Raw genomic sequence first — 18419 nt, forward strand, 5'->3', positions numbered from 1 at the left:
GCTCTCTGAGGAGACCTTTTATCAAAATGATATCCCGGCTCGTATTCGCTCCTCGAAGTTGGAAAACCGTAGAAAGTCAACTTCAATCTGCCACCAACGTGGCTCGAACCTGGATCCTGACGATGAACTCAATGTCCAACGCAATGTTCACGCGATCAGCAAAGCCATACGCTACACTCCTCCAAATGTTTTTGTTGCCGCCTATAGAATATCGCACTGTTGTTTAGGCTTCGTTTGCATCTCAACCCCTCGTCTCTGGACAACTAATGTGATTGCGCTCTTATTGAAGATGTCAACCGCGGGTGTGGACGAAACGTCTGGAAGTTCTCTGGACTACGGCACTATTGCCCGGGACCATCTTTTGAGCATGACACCAGCCGTGTGTAAACCTCCATTCTTCTAAATCAAGAATGCAGTATTAATGATTGTAGAATCAGTACTGTATGAACATAGGGGTTGTAAAAGTACCGTATTTCAACCGCCATTTTCACCTTATCAGGATTTCAGCCAATTTAATAATGACCTACCCCCTCTGTCCTTATCAGTATTACGAATCTCAGAGCCGACTCTGACCTAAAAAAAAGAGAAAAGGGTGAAGGAGGAAGGAAAGGACATTTCCAAAATGGCGCCCTCAGAGAGGACAATAAACAGGATCGAAGTTTACGGCTGTTAAAATCCAAATGGCTGCAGATAAAGGTTTCCGAAAAAGAAAGAAGAAAACTATATAATCTTCCGTCACAGCAATCTATGATCACGTGACTCGATTCCCAGCAAGACAGATAGAAGTGGGGAGGAGTCACATCAGTGACGTCACTACACAGCGTGGGGTTTTTAAAAACGACCAGAGTTCGGAGTTTTTAATCTTTTTCTTTTTCGTCAGAACGATTTGCAGAACTCAGAGCCAGTTGTCTACCATTAAGTGGAGTTTTTAATGGTTGTATGTTACTGAAAGATTAACTGCTGTTTGTTCTGCGTTGGCGATTCTCAGACCTGGTAGAAGAATAAAATCTCCTAAAGAGTAACATTTTAACCGTAATAATCCTAAGCACATTCGAGTTCTCTCCTGGAAATGCATAAAGCACCAGATAGAGCTCAATCCTGCCGCGAGTGATATAGCCCTACCAAAACGTAGTCACCACCAATAACAGGAGTTTTCGTGTCTCTTGTATTTGGCAACCACTGGAAAAAGTCAGCACATAAACTGTCAAAGTCTTCTGCAAGGAAAAAGGAAACAACTAAAATTCTAGATGAACTCCCCGTTCACGATGATCATATTGTTCTCGAAATCTGTTTGTTCCAAGCAGCTGCATTGGATATATGGTCAAGTTAGGTGACGAATAACCAGAACAATCCCACAGCTGTTGTTTCTTGACGATATATTGTCGAGTCCTGTTATTTTTTTTACTTTTTTTCCATGATGAATAATTCGCGATATTATCGTTTGTTTGAGAGACAATATTCGGAAGAGAAAAAGAAAACCATGAAGAATTTCGGGACTTTTGTCAATACGGTTGGTGTCGTTGAGGACGAGAAGAAAGGACTGTTAGACTTCTTTTGGAAATGGAATTTCGAGACCTGCAACTGCATGGTCTTCGCCGGCTATACGGTGTGCTACATCGCCTACGTGGCGATCGGCGGGCTGGTCTTCATGTACCTCGAAGGCGGGGTCGAGGAACAGAGCGCCTTCAAGAAGGTCCAGGCTGCGAGGGACAACGTCCTGAAGAAGTTTCCGAATGCCAGCGGTGAGTACCCGTGCATGCATTTCACTGTTATTTTCTGTGTTTTCTGATTCGGAATCAAAGGATCGAATTATGTACACATAGGTTAACCTATTTGGTTGGAAAAGGCACTTAATATTCGAATAACAAATTCGAATAAATTTGCATTTGGTGGCGCTCATCCATCTTGGACGACAGAGGAAATATCTAACGTCAAACTAGGAGACATAAGTTTCGCTGGGTGTCGTTGTTTCTTTGGAAGATACGGAAATGAGAGTTTTTGGATCACGTGATATCCCCCCCCCCCACGCTAAAGGTTTGAGGGATATACCTTTATCCAAGTAACCAACATGGCTACTTACTATGAAGTTCATGGAGGAAACAAATCTAGATTAAAGAAATGAATCAATTTCCTTTTTTTCAAGATGGATGCTAGATATTTAATTTTGTTTCCCTTCAAGTTCAAAATATCGATCTGTTTGCTTTTGAGCTGAAGTAATGCTTCAATTAAATCCGCACAATTTCTACAATGTAATTAATCTATAGGCCATTATGAATGTTGAACAATCCTAAACTATATATCAACTTATTATCCAGTTGAATATGAAAACATTACAGACGTATAAATTTTCATTTTCAACTTGATGAAATATAAATAAATACTTGAAATCAGGAGGGGGAGATGCCACGTGAAGAAAACGTTGAAGGGGGACTGAAAGCATGGCCCCCACAAGGGGGAGGCTGACAGGGCTGCAGCCCTGGGGCCCGGGACTCAAAAATTCTCATAATTTTTTTATTTTTTCACGCCATAAATTACATATAAAGGGGCCCCGTGGAAAGTCTGGTCTGGGGGCCCGCCAAAGGAGTCATCCTAGGGGCCCTGTTCCAGGATGTTGGGACCATGGCTGAAAGCTATATTATACCGGACTATATTATATATTATATATTATACCGGACAACTAGATATGGATGTCAAATTTACATATCTAAAAACTATATCAAAAATACAACAACCCAATATAAAATCATATATCACGAAAGAAAAAAGTACACGTGTTACTAGACGATCATAACAAGATTATGATCGTCTTAAATCTAAATATATATAGACAGCTTCTCGATTTATGTCAATATGTTTATATCGTACTTCTTTTTTGAACACGTGTTAGAATTGATTGATTTCTATAGGGAGCCTCCTGCGCCCGTTTCTCAAAGTGATGCTGATGGTGATTATGACGTCTATGCGGAAAGCCTCATATCTAACACCAAATTAGGGAGCATAAGGTTCGTTAGACTAAGTCGTTGTGTTCCGGTCATTTCGAAAGCCAGGTGGAATACCCAACACAAGAGGGAACATGAGCTTCCTTTGGAGTCGTTGCCTCCTGGCTAGTTCAGAAACCAGTGGCGTCGGAGCCGGGGATGCTGTGGGTGCTCGAGCACCCACGGCAATTTGTGGCTCGGTCTGAGCACCCCCAGAATTGATTGAGTAATCGTAATTTCCAATATAAAGCTCAAGACGATCACCCACAGGTTCGAAACATTTCCTACGCCCCTGTCAGAAACCACAGGAAATATCTAACGCTACACCAGGGGACATAAGTTTTGTCAAGAGGCGAAAACAAGGGAAATAATAAACACCACACTCCAGGTGACATAACTTCTGTTAGAAGTCGTTGTTTCTTGGTCTCTACTGAGAGGGGACCACGGTAAAAATATCAAACGCCACGTGCAATAAAGACACATGAGTTTCGTTAGGAGTCGTTGTCTTGCAGACATTCTCCGAAGCCGGGGGAAATATCTAATGCCACACAGGAGGGAAGGATGATTTTCGTTAGGAGTCGTTGTCGCGGGGCAAGGGCGTAGAGAGGGGGTCCCCCCCGAAATGTGAGAAAATCACTGAAAAAATAGAAAAGATGGCCAAATCTTTTTCTATCACTTTGGTCCGCCCCCCCCCGAAATGAAAGTGGTTCCCCCGGAACGAAATTTCTGGCTACGACCCTGTCTCTGGGCCATCTCGGGACACTAGGAGCAATATCTGGTGCCATTATTAGGGGCATGAGTCAGGAGTCGTTACCTCATCAGCTATCTTAAGCAGGGCCAGATTGACCCATATGAAGGCTTTGAGCACTCAAGTGATTTTGGTGTCCTCCCCGCACTCGTCCCCTTTGCTTTTAACCTTGACCCGGGGTCTTATGACAATTATTAGATCTGTTTAAAATTTTCGAGCTGGTAAGCAGGTATTTTCAAGTGTTGTGGGGAGGTGTTCAGAAAAATCATTTTGCTTGTGTCCTAGGATGAGACGGCTCGGGAGCCCCAAGTGCAGGTGAAGCCTCATGACAATTTTATATGGTTAAAAATTTTGGAAAACGTAAGCATGCAACTTTGTAGGCAGATATTTATAGCTAGATGGAGCCTCTCGGAAAACTTTGTTTAGCCCGAGGGACCTATGATGCTGTTAAGACGGCTCTGGGCTTACTTTATGGAAATTCAGTGAAATCTCAATACAAAAACTGAGCATTAACACGAGTTGTTCGAAATTAGTTTCTCTGCTTTTGTGCCATTTTTTGTGGTACCCCCTTTCTTGCAGCCCTGAGCACGTACTTATTTTGCTTAATGGTAAATCCGGTCCTTTATCTAAGAATTCCTTTGATGTAGATGAGAATGTTTGGCCGCAAAATACGATATTCGTCGCAGGTCAATGGTGGTCATTCTTCCCAGAATTGGTGGCATTGACGAAACGTGGACAACTATAACCAAACCGGTTCTGTGGACATTAATCGATCCTGCAACCTCTACTTCCGTCCATGACGCAACTTGCAGTTGCGTAAGAGAGATGAAATGCAACGTAACCAGCAGATAAATAAATAAATATTACATAGGCCGCTCTTTCTTTCTCTCTCAAAAAAAGTAAACACTTGTTATCTCTTTTTTTTCCGCCATTGACAAGAAGATAGATATGAAATATGTGACACAGATTCCTTCTTTTACGGCCCATGAGCCGTCCGTGAATGGAGGTCCAAGCATATAATAATATTATTTGTGTACACGAGTCATGGCCCTCAACATCCTGGAACGGGGTCCCCCCCCCCACAGGCTGAGAAGTTTAGCGAATCCCCAGACTCTCACGAGCCCTTTTATAGCGGGGGGAAAAAAATATCATGGTAATTGTCCCGGGCTCAAGGGCTGGAGCCCCGTCGGCCCCACCCTTGTGGGGGCCATGACATACGGAAGTTTTTTTGAATTAAAAATCTGAAATATCTGAAAATCTGAAATCTACCGGGTCCAGCGCCCAGGACACGAGACCCACCTGCACCCCCCCCCCCCCGTCAGTTGTGGCCCTGGCCCCATTGGCTCAATTACCAACAGTTACCCAACCTGGGGTTCGTGGTAAAGGGTCGTTCAAGTATTACGTCAGCAAGTTTTTTTAGTCATTTTTGACCCCCCCCCCCCTTGCCGGCACAAGTCAGCAAAACTCTGGTAGAAGAATAACTGACAGAGTGGGGACCATGTTTGGTGTTGGGTAGAAAGAATAACACCCGGGCATCCCAGAACCCAAAAACAATTTAAAGTTCGCTATATAACCACTGTAAGGAAGTCAACCATGATTTTGTGAGTGTTGGCATCATTTTTTGCCCGTGTCAGCAAAATTTCGTCACCAGCTCTGCCCCCCTCCGCCTCCTAACGCATATTGGTGGGATCAGAGACGTACGCAAGGGAGGGGGTATAGAGTATCTCGTGCCCTTCCCCCGATGATAAAATTTTTTTTTTAATTAAAATTTCGGAAGAAAATACCTTTATATGTTACTAGCTATAATACCCGGCGCTGCCCGGGTTTCCTTTAATGAGGCTTTTTGGATCACGTGATATCTCCCTCTTTCTTTGAGGGACATGCAAACCGTATCTAAGTTAACCAATATGGCGACTTCCTGCGCGACTTCATGAAATAAACAAATCTAGATTTGAAGAAACATTGAAACGAATATTTTTTCCCCCTTTTTAAGGGGCGCTAGGTACTTCGATCCCCCCCCCCCCGAACCGTTGCCTGTTTCTGCTTCAAGAAATGCTTAATTAAAGCTTTGGAATTTTTTCGATGTACTTTTTACCGGCCCATAATTAATTTTAAAATATCCTAACCTACATGGACTTATGCAGTTGAATATCAAAAGACAATACGAAGACATTAATTTTCATGCTTGAAAAGATGTAAATAAAAAGTTGAAATCAATGTTATTGCATGAATATCCAACTCAAAAGTACTTCATATTTAATATATCTCTTGGGCTTCGTATATCTCTAAGCGAACTCAATATTTCAAAAATCGAGATTTCAATACAATTTTTAAAATTATTGATGTGACAGAAAACCCCACTAAATTTCCGCATTTCTACAGTAAAATCGGCAATTTTAACACTGATTTCTATGAGGATCACCCTTTTCCTGACCCTCAAACAGATGCTGATGATGATTATGACGTCTATTCAAAAAGCCTCATTACTGGGAGTATTGAAAATGTGGCAAACCATTATAAACCATAAACTGTTATACATATATACATATGCTAACAGGATTAGAGAAGTGACAAACCATTGTAAAGTCATGAAACACGTCTGAAACGCATTGCTAGAGAACCACGGTAACCAAAGTAAACGTTCGGAAAGTGATTGTTGATGCCCAAAAACCATTGTTGCCCTACGGTTTTTTGCCCGTTTGGGGCATTTGCCCTGCTCTGACGAAATTTTAAAGTAGCCTATCGTTCAAGTCGCGTACCATTTGGTATATATGCAAAATTTGGCGACGATCGATCTAAAATTGTAGATTTTTATAGAGAACACACACATACACACAGACAGACAGAAAATCAATTTTATATTTATCATCCGAAAGTCAGATAATCGGAACCCCCCCCCCCTTTTCCCCATCGATGCTGAATACTTGAAAGGTCCCAAACGGAATACCGATGAGAACAGACATACATCTCTCCAATCCTCAGGGTCAGGGTTTTGCTGACTTTAGCTGACAAGGATGGGGGAGGGGTCAAAAATGGCTGAAAACCTGCTTTGGCTCCTAAGGGGTCATCCAAGTATTACATCATCATCGATGGGGGGGGGGGGTTTCGGATTTGCTGACTTTTGATGACAAGGGGGGAAGGTTGCTTACGTCATCAACCACCCTTTTTAAAGATATGAAATGTTCTAAGCTGCTGACGAAATTTTGCTGACAAGGGGGGTGGGGGTCAAAAATGGCTAAAAATCTGCTCTTACGTAATACTCGAATGGCCCCTAAGGAAAACATCTGCGCGATGAATCATTATAATCGAGGGAATAATAACAGTGGGAGAAGCCGACATTCCCCGCCAAGCTTTTATCGTTTGTCGAAGGTTATTTTCGGTGCAGCGGACCTTGTCCGCCACCCGAGGGATCCTTGAACCTCGATAATAATATCGGGGAGGATTCGAGGTGACAGTGCAGGCCAATGTCTGATATGGCCTTTTTCTGTTTGAAAGACAATCGTAAAATGCCCTCACACCTCCATCCGTATTGCCTTAATGGGCTTGGTCGTGGGGTTACATCGTAAACACACATACTAGTTTAAACTCAGTAATCATGAACATCTTCTGCCTCTATATTCAGGATCCCCCCCCACCCTCCTTGTTTGGACTTATTTTATTGTCACTGACCTAATACCGTTTCGTTGAGCTGTGACGCATGTTATTGGTACACCCTATTCTTCGTTGCCAACGCGGAAGATGTCCCATGGGCGGCCCCCAAGCTCAATGACGGAGCCGACTGATCTAATGTATATTGTACATACTTGTATATGAATTCGCATTACCGTTATCATCATACTCTCCAGCTTCCGTGTCTATCTCCGCCTATGGTGGTGAGCATGCATCTACTAACGCCTAGGCACGGCCGTCTTAAGAGTATCAGGGGGCCCCCGGGCCAATTGATTTTTCACACAGAGGCCCTACCAAACAAATTCTCGAATATTTCAACCAGATTTCATTTTTTGTGAGGCCCCTCATCGCTTGAGGCCCCCGGGCCGTGCCTGGATGGGGGCCCATGCCTTAAGACGGCACTGCACCTCAAGAAGCCGATAGGCTCATTAGACTCGGAAAAAAGCTGATTCCAGTGACTGAACCGATGAGCAGATGTCGTCCTAGATTGGGTTAATTCTACTCTACTACTAAACCAGGCATGAACCTCGTCCACATTCCTCTGCGGAATTCCTAACGAATCAGCACACGTTGGGATGTACGTGTTGTGAATATGAAGTGAAGTTCGTTATACTGGGTAATGCTTGTTATATACGTAGTGCTGCCATCTGCCGCCAACTTTTCTAACTATGAGTGAAGTGCAATGATTGAGTAATTGAATCACCGTAGGCCCGTTGTTGTCTATGACGAGGGAGATCGGACTCAAAGTCGGGAACCACAGAAAACCAAATTTCAGCCGACCACCACTGTGCGCGACGGTTGGGGGGGGGAGGGTTCGAACCCCGGTCCTCACGATGCGAGTTCATCACTATGAACACCAGGTTGACACTGCCGATTATGGCAAATTATTTGTCATCGATCATGTCTTATTTGATCTCTCTCTCATGCGAGGTAAATAATTAGCCAATTCACCAAAAAACAACAACAACAACAACTGCAACTTGCGGCTTGTTTACCAAAGCTGGTGTCTCTTCACGTGTGAAATGCATGCAGTGACGTCGGCACCGGGATGGTAGGTGATCGAGCGGTAACTTTTACGGCTTGGGTCTGAGCACCCAGTGAATTTCATTCAGAAAAAAAAAAATCAAAATTTTCTAAGATTACACTATAAAAGTTTTATAAAAGTTCGTTCATAAAACTTGAAAAATGCAACCAATAGGCCGATCAGTTAAGTTCGCTCGAAAGCAACAGATGTGTTTATTGGTTACATTTTTCAAGTTTTATAAAAGAATTTTTATCAAAGTTTTATAGTGTAATACCAGCCTAAGTAAAAATCAAGACGAGCAAACACTTCCGACGAACCCTGTGTATGAATGCATAGCCCAACATCTTTCATGGCACCCCTCCCCCCCCCCCACTCCCCATAGTGAATTAGTAGTGTTAAAAACAAAAAATGATAAGAATCGTATCAGGCTGGAGTCCTGTCAGCCCTCCCCCCTGCCCTGTGGGGGGGGGGGGGCATAGTGCGAAGGAATAATGTTCGATTAATTTAGAAGAATGTTAAGGTTGGATGACGGTAGTATAGGCAGGTTGACGCATGCGTATTATGCTCATATGTCCGGTGATCGGATTCGAATATTAGCAACGCAACTTTTGATGGACGTAACTTTTCTTTCCGAAGTTCATTTCGAAACTCATGTCCAGAAAATATCTTTTTTGATATGTTGCTTGCCGAGAGAAATAACATATTTTCCCGTGAACACTGAGCTACGTAGTAAGCACGGATCCGGGGTGGGGGGGGGGGGGGGTGATTGTGGACTTTCGGACAACAACCGGATAATATGGGGGGGGGGAAATTTGTCTGCCCCGTAAAATACGGGATAACCCGATGCTCCTACACAATAAGTCGCTTCTCCGACCCATTTTGCCATGGATCCTCCCGCCTCCACTCTATTCGCAGCTGAAGATATGTGCCACGGCTTCATTCACTGCTGAATATGCCTGGCTCCACTCCATTGGAAGCTTGAACATGCCTACCTCGGTTTCATTCGTAGCTGAAGAAATCTACTTCGGCTTCTCGTTTACAGCTGAAGATATTTGCATCCACTCATTTCCAGCTGAAGATGCCTGCACTTCACTCCATTCGTAGCTGAAGATATCTGCCTTCGCTCAGGCGTGGATCTAGCGGGGGGGGGGGGGAGCGAAATAACTCACACAATTTGCCATCACATCGTCCTAGATTCTCAACTGCTATGTAAGCTCCTAATTTAGAGAGAGCCATATGGTTGAATGTTCCCTTTTAAAAACAGGTTCGTCATGTTCGACAAAAACTAGCTGTCGGCAGTCTTAACGGCATTGCGGGCAGTCAGGTAAAGCTACGTCTGTTAGGACAGCGTTTCTCAACTACCGGGGCCACGACCTGGTACCGGGCACTGGCATCAGCAAAACTGGGCCGTGAGTGATTCATCGTTTCATTTTTATTCATTTGTTTCCCCTTAGTAGTGTTAATGACTGGGCCTTCTACTCAAAAACGAAAGAAAAGAAAAGAATTCGACCGGGCCGCGGGCTTCCAAAGGTTGAGAACCACCATCCTAGGAGATTTGGGGGTAAAGACGCATCTTCAGCTACGAATGAAGTGAAGTGTAGGCATCTTTAGCTGGAAATTAGTCGATCTAGATATCTTCAGCTGGAAACGGCAAACCGAGGTAGATTTCTTCAGCTACGAATGAAGCCGAGGTAGACATGTTCAGCTTCCAATGGAGTGGACGCAAGCATATTCAGCAGTCAATGAAGCCGAGGCACATATATATATACTCTATTCAGCTGCGAATAGAGTGGAGGCGGGCGGATCTAGGGCAATGTTTCGGAGAAGCGAATTATTGTGTAGGGGTATCGAGACTTGGGTAATCACTTAATCTTTCGAGGTAACAACAATATTTCCTCGGAATCGTCCCAAGTCGGGCAATACAAGAACCGGGATCCAGTCCGAGACAGATTGGGTTGCGTTTTGTTACTATTATTGTTTGTATTTAATGTTTGTTTGTAATACAAACTTGGGCAAACAAACGTTATAAAACACAACACACACTCACTTTGTATCAATGAAAAGACACAATAACTAATAGGTGCTCATGTGGTTATCGGAAACAGATACTTGAAAAATTCTCTGATGCCGCTTCACTTTCAAGTGGGGATGCCGATAACGACAAGAGAGAGAATAAGCAAGCGCATCAAAGCAATGATAATGATAACGTATGTTGAATTTTCCGAACTTTGAATTTGATCCGGTCCGGTCGAGTCGGGTTGGATCCAGTTCTCCACTCCAAGAGTCACCTTTGTTGGCGAGGCATTGTTATCAGATAAAGGGTATTTTCAGTCCTTTCCGATAATCGAAACCAGAAAAATTTATTGAACAATCGGAAGCGACAGAAAGATTTATTTATTTTATTTTTTTCAAGTGCCTTTCTGTCTCGGATGAGCGTCGTGTAACGCATGACATCACCGCGACGCTCAAGGTTAGTGTCAATCAAAGAGATAGGATAGGACACAGGACGTGTCGATCAAATGATCCGTCCGTCAGTGCGTGGTCTTGATTATCTAATATGGCAGGATCGTTGGATGCGAGAGAATTGACATCGCGCGGGGCAACTGCGATGATATTAACGTTTCTTCCCCCACGATCACGTTGATGGAATGTGAGTGTTGTGACGTGTATAGACCATAGGCGGAGATAGACTTGGAAGTCTGGGGAGGGGGGGGGGGGCAAGATGATGATGATGATGTCAATTCGCATATACAGTCAAACCTCGTTAGTGCGACACCCGGTTAACACGTCACTCCGCTTACCAGGTCACTTTTTGGAAGTCCCGATTGTCCTCAGGTAGGAATTGGCACAGCTATGGCTTACTCCGTTTAACGAGTCACTCCGCTTACTAAGTCATATTTTTGCCCTCCCAAGAGTGACTCATTAACGAGGTTTGACTGTACATATATAGATTAGATCAGTCGACTTCACCTTTGACGCTGGGCCCCCCCCCCACATCACCGCCCATGGTATAGACTCTCTGTCTCTTGATATTCCAATGCCAATGCTTCCCCCAAAGTCTTGTCGTTGACCTTGACCGTCTTCACTTAAATTGGCACATCCTACATCAAAGTGATGTCCAATATGGAACGATGAAGTTAATTCTAAGACTATTTCAAGGGGATTATAATATTAGTTTAACGCTCTTCACCAGTATCCTTCAACCTTTTTACAGCTTTTGGGCCGGTGAAAGTAATTGAAAAATCTGTTGATTCAACAGTAGTTGAAAATCAGCGGAAATATGAGAAATAATTTTTTGTGGGCCGGAAAAAATAAACAAATGGGAGAAGTAATTTCAGGACCGATAAAAAATATAAGCAGACATGCCAACATTGGCTTAGAGCCTCTCAGTATTGATGAAAGTTCGTTTAAATACACCACTTCATACAGAACCTGGATGCTTAGGCCACGTGAGGCCCCGGGGGGAGGGAGGCCTCAGAAGAAGGGGAACCTCAGAAAAATTAGTAGTAGTTGAATTTTTCGATAATTTAACAGGTATAGCCTCAGTAAAATCTCTCGGCCCGGGGGACCACGATGCTCTTAAGACGGCCCTGACGCCGAAATCACTTTTTAACTGCTTCTTCTACATCACACGGGTTTGCAAAATATGTGCTGATCCAGCTAACAAAGTAGCTAGTTGACGAGTCTCACGAGGAAAGGGTTCGAAGGTGATGTCTTCAAAAAGTTTTTAAAAAGAATTATCACCGATTCTACTCATTCAAATTTGCACGAAAATATAAAGGAACAAATCCGGCGGAATTGTTATGGGTTACTCAAAAAAGGGGGAAGCCTAAATATTGATATTTTGAGTGCCAATAGTGGCCAAGAAGGAATTTAAAAATCTCGCAACCCTAGAGTGTTCGAGTGACGTCATTCATACAACACATGAACAGGTAATCGAATTTTTTCATAATTTTTTGAGGACGACACCTTAGGACCCCTCTTCTTGCCAGTAATTTATGAATATGGCCAATGTAATGGATTCAATTCAATGCTTTTCTAAATACGCTCCTGTGAGTCGCACGTACGGACGTTTGATAACATTGCCCCGCCCCGAAGTTTTTTATGCATCAGAGCTCCTGCGACTATTGCCTCTTGAATCGACTATAGCCTTTTATCAAGGCACCTTACCTGCGACTATACAAAAAATAATTCAAAAGCTGATTCTCAACCACCAGAGTCTTGTGTAGGCTGACCATATTTTCTATTGAGATTCCAAATACGGGACATCGCTAATTATCGCCAAAAATGACGCCAAAACCGAACAAAGTTGCCAAATGTTGTTGAAATTACTGAAAAATCACAATGGCGGGAAATGAAGCGTTACTGCAAATTGCAGTGGATTAAACTGAATTCCACGAAAAAAAACGTTCTCCAAGACAAATGTGGGAGATTAATATTCTCATTTATAGTTGTAATTATCATAATGTAATTTATGAGTTGAAAAATAATTTCAATCTTTGACTTCGATAAAGAATAAAAATTCAAGTAGGCTTCGTGTGAAATACGGGAAAAACCGAGACACTTTTGCCAAAAAGTCGGGACGGCCAAAAATACAGGGACTGTCACGGGAAATACGGGACGTATGGTCACTCTAGTCTTGTGCGAACCTCTCGTTTGATCGTTTGAAAAGGGTTTCCAGTGTTCGATCTTTTTTCATAACTGTTGGCTGTTGGTGCTGCCATCTAATCTCAAACTCAGAGATGACTCAAGCGGTGATGATAAATACCCCTTTGAACGAGATAACCCATTTTCCCAGAACATGGAAACCCATTTTCCTAAATTAGTCTTGATGGGGAGTAAGGGGGGGGGGGGAGCAAGTAGACGACAAGTAGCAGACATTTCCAGAGTGGATACAAATTTGGCACATGAAAGTGAAAGCTAATATTAAGAACTTTCTTAACGCGTGTGCTCATTCAAGCCCAGCCTGGAGAATCTGAGGTACAGCCATAGGCGAACGAGGGGGGGCGATGCAACCTCCCGTTCAGTAAAAAAAAATGTACTATTGTCATAGGCGTGTACTATAATTGGGCGGAGGTGCAGGGCCATAGTGTGCCTTTTCGGGACTCCGGGGCAGACTTTTCCTTGGAGGCCCTTCTTGAAAAAATCATTATTATGCACAATAAGTGTACATTTTTGGGGGGGGGCCTCTATTCGCTCGGGGCTCGGGGGTCCTGGAGCAGTGCCCCGGTTGCCCCAGCCTAGTTACGGCCCTGCGGGGGGTGAATATTCATCCCTCCGTTCACTACACACACACACCTCAGTGATTCACCCCCCGTTCGCAAAATCTGGATCTGTTTGTGGGTACAGCATAGTTGTTATTCATGTTCATTTCTTCATTCAAAAATAGCGTATGTGCACTACAATTTATATAGAAAATATTAGCGATGAATGTGTCTGTGTGTGCCAAACCTATTATTTTGTTTAATCCCCCCCCCCACATTCCCTTCATTTAGACATTATCAACGTTTTATAGCTTTCTGATCAATAGCTACGGCTGCCGACAATTTATTATGCGCACCCTGTAAATAAAATACACAGGGTGTCCCAGAATTCTACCACCAAAATTAGAGGAATGATCGTAAACGTCAAGACAAACAATTTTTGCAATGGAATCCAGGGTCGCAATCGATAAGTGCATTAACTTTTTTCAGAAGTCGCCAAAATATGGCAACCATGATCACATCACGAGGAGCGTCAGGAGAGTTCCTCCCTCCAATCAACGGACGACAGTGGGGGGGGGGGATCTTTTTTTTCCCTCTCACTCCTAGGGTTACTTCAGAATTCTTTTTTTCCAATCCTTTTTTTCTGGCGCCAGTGGCTTATATGTTGACATGAGCTGACAAAAAACGTAAATTGCGATCTTAGAAAAATTGTCTTGACATGTACTATTATTTCCTCTTATTTTGAAGGTACAGGTCTGGGACATCCTGTGTCATAGATATTCATGTATACTTTGTTCATGACGTGTCATTAAGTGTGTGATTTTTCTCTGAAGGTGAAGCGCTAGACGACTTCCTGTCTGAGTTGTCATCGATCGGCGTAGGTGGTTTGCAACCGGTCGACGACACGGCGGAAGCCAAATGGACCTTCAGCCAGGCCGTTTTCTTCTGCATCACTTTACTTACGACCATAGGTATGGTATTACTGTGTACTACACGTGTATATTCAATACATTCTAATTCAACCTGCCAATTCACCTCCGGAAATAAATAAAAGCTGCTTCTCAGGATGCCCTGGGTGGGGCACTCCTGTGCCTAGCACTCCGTAGTAGGGCCGTCTTAAGAGCAGCATGGACCCCCGGACCAAGGGATTTTTCTGATGCCCTACACTTGACAAATTCTCGAAAAATTAACTACTTCTCATTTTGCTGAGGCCCCCGGGCCGTGCCCGTGTGGGCCCATGCGTTAAGACGGCACTGCTCCGTAGAACCTACGGTGTTTGCATCATGAATGACCTCAAAGCATTATTGCCAGTCGAATGTCCGTTGGGGGCGGGGACTTGGCCTCGCACCTTATACTGTGTGCTTGTCATTCCAATAAATGCGCTTTTTTACCATTCCTGCCCTTTTTTTCTGAATTTCTGTCCCTTTTCTTTTGCCTTGCTTCGAATTCCCCCCTTTCACCCCGATTTCTACGCTCATTGCCCTTTTCATCAATTTCTTTCGCCCTTTTCTGAATTTCTGCCTCTTGCTAATTTGCCCTCCTAATTTGCTTCATTCCTTGCCCTTATGTAAATTTCTGCTCCCTTTTCAGGCATCTGGTGTCCATGATTGGAGCGCATTTAAATTTCTGCTCCCTGTGCCCTTTCGAGCTTCTGTGTCTCTGCTTGGAGCTTGTTCAAATTTCTGCTTACTTTGCCATTTCAGGCATACAGCGTTCCCTGCTTTGAAGCTCATTTAAATTTCTGCTGCCCTTTCGACATCCCTCTGCTACCCATGGCCTTTCGAGCTTCCGGTATACCAGGCTGGAGCTTGTCTGAATTTTTGCTCCCCCCTGCCTTTTCGGGCTTCGGCTTCCTACTTGAAGTACTTTTAGGCAAAGTACAACCTTTCCGGTAGGATGGAATGGTTTTACCCTTCGCTGGATATCCTGTATTCAACTATTATACTTTAGGAGATACTTGTATGCATAAGATGAATAGAATTAACGTAGCCAACGTCCGAACGAAGCCTGATAAGTGAAATGACCAGCGAATTTTCGAACTGGCTAGACTTCAGACATTGGCCGCACGTAATATAAGAGAATGGTCTTGAACTTCGGTGCATACCACAAAAAGGGAATCTTATCAAAGATTGGGCGTTCCATACTTAAGTCGGACACTATGTTAAGCCTATTTCAGTGTACGAAATGTCTTCGCCAATGTCTTCTTAAGTGTATCGATTTTTTTCGAAGGTTACGGCCACGTGGCTCCAGTTTCGCAGGTCGGCAAAGCCGTGTGCATGATCTACACGGCTTTCGGCATCCCGTTCACCCTGGTGCTTCTAGCCGGCCTGGTGCAGAGGATGATGGGCGTCGCCGACATGGTGCAGAGGACGATGTCTTCGTGCATGGACAACATCTTGAAGCCGCTGAGAATCCGACTGCTGTTCCTCACGATGGCTTCGGTACGTTGTGACATTTTCCCATATCTCACGACTGATTGGACGTTGAAAAATACTTATATGAAATCGATTGTAATTGTAGGTTTATTTACTTCCAGGTGACGGTCGGCGTTTTGTTCTTCTTCATACCGGCGTTTTTGTTCAGTTGCGTTGAAGACGGTTGGACTTACCTGGACGGCTTATACTTCTGTTTCATCTCGTTGACTACTGTGGGATTGGGTGATCTGGTTCCTGGAAGAAATACTCGAGTCCATCACATTGGGCTGTATCGCTTTGGGGTGTCCTGTAAGTTGTCCTTTTATTCTTTTCCTAATTGCTGCCACATTTTATTTTCTTTTACACTCGTGAAGGAATGTACGCAGGATCGACCTTTAGGGGGAATGCACGAAAATTTTCTTTCCGAAAAATTCTGAGTTAACACCCTTCAAAAAGCACTTAAATTACACAGAAATTGGTGAATATGATATATAAAAGGGTATTTTCTTTCGATATTTCAATCTTTTCACCATAATATTAATTTTTTTTCTAATTTTTTGTCGGTTTGGGGAGCACCCTACCCTGCGTGCGCCTCTACGCGTATGTACGCTTTAATTCCAAAGTTGAAACAAATGGGCTACATACCATAGGCGGAGATAGACTTGGAAGTCTGGGGGGGGGGGGGGAGGGGGACAAGATGATGATGTCAATTCATATATATACATATATACATTAGATCAGTCGACTCCACCTTTGATGCCCCCCCCCCACATATCTCCGCCCATGCTACATACGGAAGAGAGAAAAAACAGTGGTATGAGTAACACTTGCAGAACTCGCGAGTAACGCTAACACAAACGAAGCAGAAATTAGAGCGAAAAGCCCTGTGGGTGCTCGAGCACCAACTGAATTGATTCAGAAATCAAAATTTCTTACGGAAAGATCAAGACAAGCACCCCCAAGTTCAAAACACTTCCAACGCCCCTGAGAGGAGGAGGAAGAGGACATCGGTTCCTTCCTGTGTCTGCAGGCGCGCATCTAAGGCAATATTTCTGGGAGCACGGTGAATACAAGTCCCGTATTTTCCGGGACAGAACCATCACTTTCTATGGTATTTCTGGCTTTTATGGGGAAGCTGTGATTCCCCCCATATCTGAATTCGGTTGTTTGAGCAAGTGGTATTCGTTTAAATGTGTGTGTCTTAAAAGAGGGGGGGGGGCGATGGAATGTACCGGGTATGATAATAGCTAGAGAAAAAAACAATAAAGGATTCTATCGGTTCACTCAAGAAGGCGCAGGGGCCTTAACAGCATCATGGGCCTGTTCCCCCATCAGTTCGGGCCCAGGGAAGATACGAATTTTTGGGGGGCCCCTGTATGTGGTCTTCTTTGAGGCATAAGCGTACGCAGGGGAAGAAGGTCACGTGGACTGTGCCCGAAATACAAAAGGTAGCCAAATTTGGGGAACTAAAAATCTTTGTGCCCCGTTTGCCTGTGCGAGAAACAGGTCCTGCCCGAGCAAAGTGATATTCTGAGTTCCCTAATTAGCTGAAAGCTTATTAATTTCTATACTTGGTCTTGAAAATCATAGAACAAAATCTCATTATTGAAGCCTCCCCCAGGTCATGCTGAACGGTACTGAAAGGGGGGAGCGATGAGATGTTTTTGTTCTAAGAAGGGGGGGGGGGGCAGTAAAACAAAAACGTTAAGGAGCCTAAATGGTAGTTGAAAAGTGATAGAGGTGACAGTATCAGACATAGCTTCGACATCCCGGCGGATGGTGGAGGAGTCCATTTACAGTGTAAACAAATGATTGTTCCCCAGGCTACCTCTTGTGGGATTGGGGGGTCTTCGGATCCAATTCAAGACTTTCATTATTCAAAGACACAATACAAGACACGCATTGATTGATTTCATTGTTTTCGATACAGGTTACTTGCTGGTTGGAGTGACAGCGCTGATGTTCCTGATGGCGCTGCTGACCCAGCTTCAGGAATGCGTCTTCAGGCGCCAGAGGAAAGTGAAGAGAGCACCTTATGCTTGGAGGCCACAAAACTACGGGTCCATATTACCAGAGCAGACGGTGCTCATCACTGAAATGGCGCCTTCCAAAATACAGAGAGGAACTCGCCAATATAAATAACATACATCTCTCATAAGTAATTAATTAATATCTGAGAGCAGTAATTGATATTTTTTCAAGTATTATCATGTTCATTTCATTCATTTAATTCCGTAACAATATATTTCATGCATGATTTTTGTGATACATCGTTTGTGAATCAAGTATGTAATTGTATTCGTGGCCGTTCCTCTCCGTCTGTTAATAAAATATGTAGAAATGAATGAATAAAAAAATTTTTATATAAATTTTTTTCCGTTT

At 43.6% G+C, this 18419-nt stretch overlaps 1 protein-coding gene across 1 annotated transcript; it reads left to right on the top strand.

Annotated features, from left to right (window-relative positions):
* The first annotated feature begins 722 nt into the window (after positions 1-722).
* LOC149080900 (potassium channel subfamily K member 1-like) lies at positions 723-18409 on the top strand. Its single transcript, XM_089237572.1, has 5 exons — positions 723-1742; positions 14457-14594; positions 15853-16064; positions 16160-16346; positions 17968-18409. The coding sequence occupies exons 1-5, from the start codon at positions 1415-1417 to the stop codon at positions 18177-18179; spliced, it is 1077 nt and encodes a 358-aa protein (XP_089093698.1). The 5' UTR covers positions 723-1414; the 3' UTR covers positions 18180-18409.
* The last annotated feature ends 10 nt before the right edge of the window (positions 18410-18419 follow it).

Source organism: Pholcus phalangioides, unplaced genomic scaffold, assembly GCF_987345545.1.
Source record: "Pholcus phalangioides strain wild (caught in Gottingen) unplaced genomic scaffold, Ppha-v1.0 ptg000010l_1, whole genome shotgun sequence".
Lineage (NCBI taxonomy): Eukaryota > Metazoa > Arthropoda > Arachnida > Araneae > Pholcidae > Pholcus > Pholcus phalangioides.